This window comes from Agrilus planipennis, unplaced genomic scaffold (assembly GCF_000699045.2).
Source record: "Agrilus planipennis isolate EAB-ADULT unplaced genomic scaffold, Apla_2.0 scaffold229, whole genome shotgun sequence".
Taxonomy (NCBI): domain Eukaryota; kingdom Metazoa; phylum Arthropoda; class Insecta; order Coleoptera; family Buprestidae; genus Agrilus; species Agrilus planipennis.
In genome coordinates, this window is record NW_020438917.1 from 505,594 (window position 1) to 511,593 (window position 6,000).

Genomic DNA, 6,000 nt, shown 5'->3' on the forward strand with positions numbered 1-6,000 from the left:
GCCCTTTACAGCATGTAATTTAAATGAATATTTTCGAAGATATTACAGACTTAAAATGCAGCGACATAGCGGTTGCGGCGGTACCGGCCGGTTTGTATTAACTAATGACAAAAAAGCTGTGATTATTGCATATAAAGACATTCTATAGTATATTTACTGTCAGCATTGCACCCGTGCGAAGCATAGTGTCCAAATAATACCATTAAACCAATTCCTTAACCCCTATGCTGTTATGTTTGTGTGTTTGAAGAAGTTTCACTTCAGTAGCGTGTTGTATAATTACACGTTATATATATTTGTCAATTTTATTCAGTTAAAAAATCTTAGAAATTTCATTAACACAAAAAAGAATGCAACGAGCACATTCTTTTAAAGTCAAATGCCTTCCACATAAAAAATGTTACCTTCGTTTCCGTATCAAGTGGAAATGTTCACTTATCATTAATCTATGCAATTCCATTTTTCCTTTAAGGTTTTATTTCTTTGCGATTATCAAGAAAAAATTAGCATTAATATACCCTCAATGTTAAGCATACCGCCGTTTATGGTAAATTTAAATAAAAATCCCTTTTAGTATTGACGTTTGTTATTTCCATATTTTAATTATGGAGAACCATTGAATTCGATCATCACCTTGATTAACAATTGTTTATATAATCATCTTCCTAACAGCCCGTCCAATCACTTACTCCGTTGTTGTTTTTGTTATCACTCGCGTTTTACATCATGTCTTTATTGTTGTGGGAAAAACATTTATACAATATTAAGTTAGTATTGAAGGAATTGATTCGTTGTGTATGGTCATGTCTCCGGTGTAGTTTGTGTTTTTATTGAATACATTGTACGATAAGCTTATCGAGACACTTGTTTTTATGAAATGCTAATTATGTTTTCACTTTCAGTTGATACGCTTTCGTATGATGAAACACGTTTGTTTTATTATTATTCTTTTTTTTTTTTAATTCACAAGCATAGTAAATCACTATTTATTTCTTCAAAGTTATTGTTTTTTTTCTTAATAAGGTGTGGTATCGTAATAAAACGTACAAATTGACTCATTTTATGTCCAGGTATGTAAATTTTGTTTTTTTTTTATAGTAATTAAAAGTTCACTGTCTTTTTGACATTGAATTTATTGTTTATTTCAAACAACTCTACTGACATTTAAATTCCAATTATTTTCATTGATGTGATTCAAATGAGCCATTCAGGTTTGTTGGAACGAGGAATATTACTAATCATTGTCATAGTAATCGATCGGAAGCTTAATTTATTTAATTTATTAATAATAATTGTCCTGCAGTAACCTTGAACTAAAATTTTACTAAGTAGATAATATAAAAATTTTCAAGATATATAAAAATATTCATAGGACTTGTGGATTTAGACAATGTACTTGAAAATGTTGGGATGAGTTACAAAGAGAGATAGAAGGGTAATACTTACAATTACTTTGTATAAAGAACAACAGGCAGTTATAGAGATAGGATTGCACCGTGGAGAAGTAAATATTAGGAAGGGATTCCCGACAAGGATGCACACTGTCACCACTACTTTTTAATCTATCAACATCATTAAAGGCAATACNTGGTAGCCAAGCATTCATGGGAAATTTTATTCGTAATATTTTATTACATGTACATAGGTAAAAATTGATTGGCAAAAGATGTTTATAATCCGCCTGTAATATCCGTGGCGACCCTTTCTTATATATTGCTGTTTAATATATTTATTTATTGTCTCAGATATCAGACAACCTGAACATTTATCTGATCGTTTTTCTAGGGTATTAATTTTTGTACTTACTACGATGTCTTACTAATATTATCAAGTTCACGATCGACAACATTTAAAATCGGATAAGTATGTACCCTTATACCTATCAGGAAGTTTACCAGTTTAAGACATCATCTTACTGGTATGTAAAACATTTGCCAAGCCATTAACAATAACGCTTTTATTTCATTTTTAATTACCAACAAATGTTTCGTTACATTATAACATTGAGATCTAATTTACTTTAAGTATACTTAAGTTTCTGTATCTTCAGTTAGCAGCTCTTTAGTCACTAGAATTTTTCGAAAAGAAGTTGAAATATTAATTAAGTTAATGTAATAAATATGAATTGTCATCCCATTATGTGGACGACGAGTGAAATTTTCTTTTCGAAAAATTTTCTTTTCATTTGGCGTTTATTACATTATTGAGAATGGAGTTAATTTATGTTGATCTTCTTCCACAAATAGGTAAGACATGTGATATCCCAAGCAACACAAGAAACGTACGTGTGTTTATGGAATGGGTGTAAAGTGCATGGTCGCACTTCTTGTTCCCGGTCATGGTTAGAACGTCATGTTCTTGCCCATGCTGGTACCAAACCTTTTCGATGTATAGTCGAAGGATGTGGCATGCGATTCAACTCACAAGTGAGTATTTATTGAAAAAAATTATTATTCAATTTCTGCTTCCTTGAGTTGTATCAAAACATTGTTAACTTTTGTATTTGTTACAGATTTCGTTAGAACGGCACGTCAACAACCATTTTAACAGCGATGGATCTCAAAATGGTACTGCAAAGAAGAGCGTGGAAAATGGTTCGGCGAAATTGTTCAAGAGGAACGGGAAGAAGATTCGATTCAGAAGACAACCCTGGTCAGGTAATAAATCAAAAGGAAAAGTTTAAAGGTAAAAGCAATGAAACGGGACTGCTCTGTTTATTTCAGCGCGAATGTTTGATTTCTTCGATTCTGGGATTATGGAAGGACTTCAGGATCGTCTGCTAAGGATGACTGAAAAGCGAACTATGGGACAGATAGAGGGAGTCTCAGGGGATGTTATGATGCTTCGAGGACAGGTGCTTGCAACAAGGGTGCAGAAGAATGGACAGAAACAACTTCTAGTCAAATGGCACCCTGCTGACATGTAAGTATTAACCCATTTTTTTAAATAATTCTTTACTCGTTATAACTGTGTCTAAAATGTAAAATATCAACTCAAATGTGAAAATGTCGTTTTCCTTTTCAAAAAAATTAAAAAAAATTGTTATGTTAACTAACGTATTATCACATTTTGCAGTTTTTATTGTGTAGTTTTGTAATCACCCATCACCTATTTATAAGCGAAAATTAATAAATTTTGGCAAGTTTATAAATTTATGTTGGGTTACCAAAAAATTAAATTACTATTATGTGAGCATATTAGTAACACTGAAGCACAAGAAGTGTACTTAATGCAAAGTCTGATTGCATGATATCAAGAGAACAAAAACTGAATTTACTTTCTTTGAAGACGCCTATTTCTTCCTTAAAAAAAATTGGATTACAGTAGTAATATTTAATCTGATAATTTCGATTAAAAGAAAACGGTACACGTCTTTTGCAGTACTCCAGATGAGTGGGTTAATGAAAATGAATATAGCTCGTCGAAAACTGTTTCGATCCGTTCGTTGGAGCCGTCTTCGGTGGATAATTTAAAACCCATTTTGTTTCCTTCGCTTCGAAATAGTCAACAAGAAGAACAACAACAACCAAAAAGGCTCAAGCATCAGCGCAAACCTAAAAAAAATACGTGATAAACAAGCAAAAATTCTCAGACAAACACTTTGTGATCTGTTCGAGCAAGCGCAAAAAGAAACAAATTGAACACATCACACAGAGTTTTGTAAAACTGGAGAAGAGAGAAGACAAAAAAGTACAGATGAATGATAGCTGATTATTATGATAAGGTAAGAGAGAAGCGCATAGTATTGTATATTTCGCATTATTGATTGTGGAGTCTTTCACTGTGTACAGTATAGAGTGTATGTATTGTAAGTAAAACGTAAGCTAAGTTCTCTTCGTCGCAGACGTACGGGAACTTGTTTAAATAGTTGCAACCAGCCCTGAGACACTGCCATGTCACTGGTTAAATTCTAGTTATTAGAATAGACTAGCTAAATTTTTTAATACATAATGTAGTTCGTGTGATTTCCTCATTCGTATTTTATCATTTGTTTCCCATTTCGTCTCATTTTGATCATACTGTAACGGTTAACTATAATAATTCACGGTATTATTGTTATGCAAGCCGTTTATAATTTAAGTTATTGTAATTATTAAGTAATTAATATCTTCAACGTCGTCGTCATCATCGATATCATTATGATTGTAATCGTAAGGTAATTTTTGTCGATCGTTATCAGCGTAATTAACAGAAAGGTGGACTCAAAAGGAAACATCAAAAATCGGCATTCGACATTCCTCCTTGTGTGTTCTTATTATTTTTTTATGTAACTTGAAATTTGCAAATGCGGGAGTACATGCACTCAGAAAAGTTATTCGCGGTTTCTCATTATCAAACATTCAATGAGAAATTAATTTTCCCAAAACGCCTAAAACTCACGTCTGTGGTGCCCTTCCTTCCTAAATTAACATTAAATTTGTGCATTTCTTTCGATCACAGTTGTTCTAAATCATGCATTTCAAGTGATTTTCTTAATTGTGATAATTAAAACTTCATTTGACTACATTTTAAGAAAAGAATTTATAACTTCAATCAGTAATTTATTTGAAATAAATGCAGTGTAAAAGTAATACATATGACAGGGTATGTATACAAATATAAATTGCTGAAAAGCACCGTATAACGGTGAGCCTGCGAACTAAGTCTCATGTGCAGCGCAGTCTATCGTCAAAGTCAAAACTAAACATAGGAGCAGCGTCGTGTAGCGAAAAGGTCGTCAACTTAAACGTATAATTTTCACATTTTGAATTATAAGGAGATACAATTTTGGCATTTTTAATTTCCGGCTTTAATGTCGCTTTCTGCATTTAATATATTTTTTCCGTTTTACACAGACGTTTTGAATATCGAACATTAAAGTCATTTCCTGAATTTAAAGAAATATAATTTTCGCATTTTGAATTTCAAGTTACTGCTTTCAGTTGCTATTGATATACATAAGTGCAATTTCGTAAATTGAAATTGGCATGAATCTTACTAGTAAAGAAGGACTTGCTCTTGTGCGTGTGTAAGATAAAGGCCAATTTAGAATTTACAAAATTGCTAATTTTAATTAAAACTGTGTGATTTTTGTGTAGATACTAAATGTGTTCTAGTAAATTTAATTTGTAATGGTAGTGATGTAAGAGAAATTACACTGCCAGGTTACTGCCACAAACAGTGCTTACTACTTAAAAAAAGAACTAGGAAATAAAAAAACGCTAGTATCATGCGAAGTAAAGTTTCGGTGCCATTTTTTTTTTTAATTATATGACATTTACAAAGGTCAGTTAAAGTGAAAAATTCATGAACCATGCAATGTTTTGTTTGTTATTAATTTAGTATTTATTCGGTGTTCAAGTAAGTGAAATCCATTCTAGATAATTTTTTTGAAATGATCTCGTCGTGTTTTTCGTATATTTTATTACATGTACATAGGTAAAAATTGATTGGCAAAAGATGTTTATAATCCGCCTGTAATATCCGTGGCGACCCTTTCTTACATATTGCTGTTTAATATATTTATTTATTGTCTCAGATATCAGACAACCTGAACATTTATCTGATCGTTTTTCTAGGGTATTAATTTTTGTACTTACTTACTACGATGTCTTATTAATATTATCAAGTTCACGATCGACAACATTTAAAATCGGATAAGTATGTACCCTTATACCTATCAGGAAGTTTACCAGTTTAAGACATCATCTTACTGGTATGTAAAACATTTGCCAAGCCATTAACAATAACGCTTTTATTTCATTTTTAATTACCAACAAATGTTTCGTTACATTATAACATTGAAATCTAATTTACTTTAAGTATACTTAAGTTTCTGTATCTTCAGTTAGCAGCTCTTTAGTCACTAGAATTTTTCGAAAAGAAGTTGAAATATTAATTAAGTTAATGTAATAAATATGAATTGTCATCCCATTATGTGGACGACGAGTGAAATTTTCTTTTCGAAAAATTTTCTTTTCATTTGGCGTTTATTACATTATTGAGAATGGAGTTAATTTA

The 6,000-nt window shown here is 31.5% G+C and overlaps 1 protein-coding gene across 1 annotated transcript in view; it reads left to right on the top strand.

Annotated features, from left to right (window-relative positions):
- LOC108741115 (zinc finger protein jing homolog) overlaps positions 1-5,390 on the top strand; it is a 97,643-nt gene extending 92,253 nt beyond the window's left edge. The window contains exons 2-5 of the mRNA XM_025973668.1: positions 2,247-2,426; positions 2,513-2,657; positions 2,724-2,922; positions 3,382-5,390. Of these exons, the coding sequence (XP_025829453.1) occupies positions 2,247-2,426; positions 2,513-2,657; positions 2,724-2,922; positions 3,382-3,571 (714 nt within the window). The 3' untranslated portion in view covers positions 3,572-5,390. The remainder of the gene's footprint in view (positions 1-2,246; positions 2,427-2,512; positions 2,658-2,723; positions 2,923-3,381) is intronic.
- Positions 5,391-6,000: the final 610 nt, after the last annotated feature.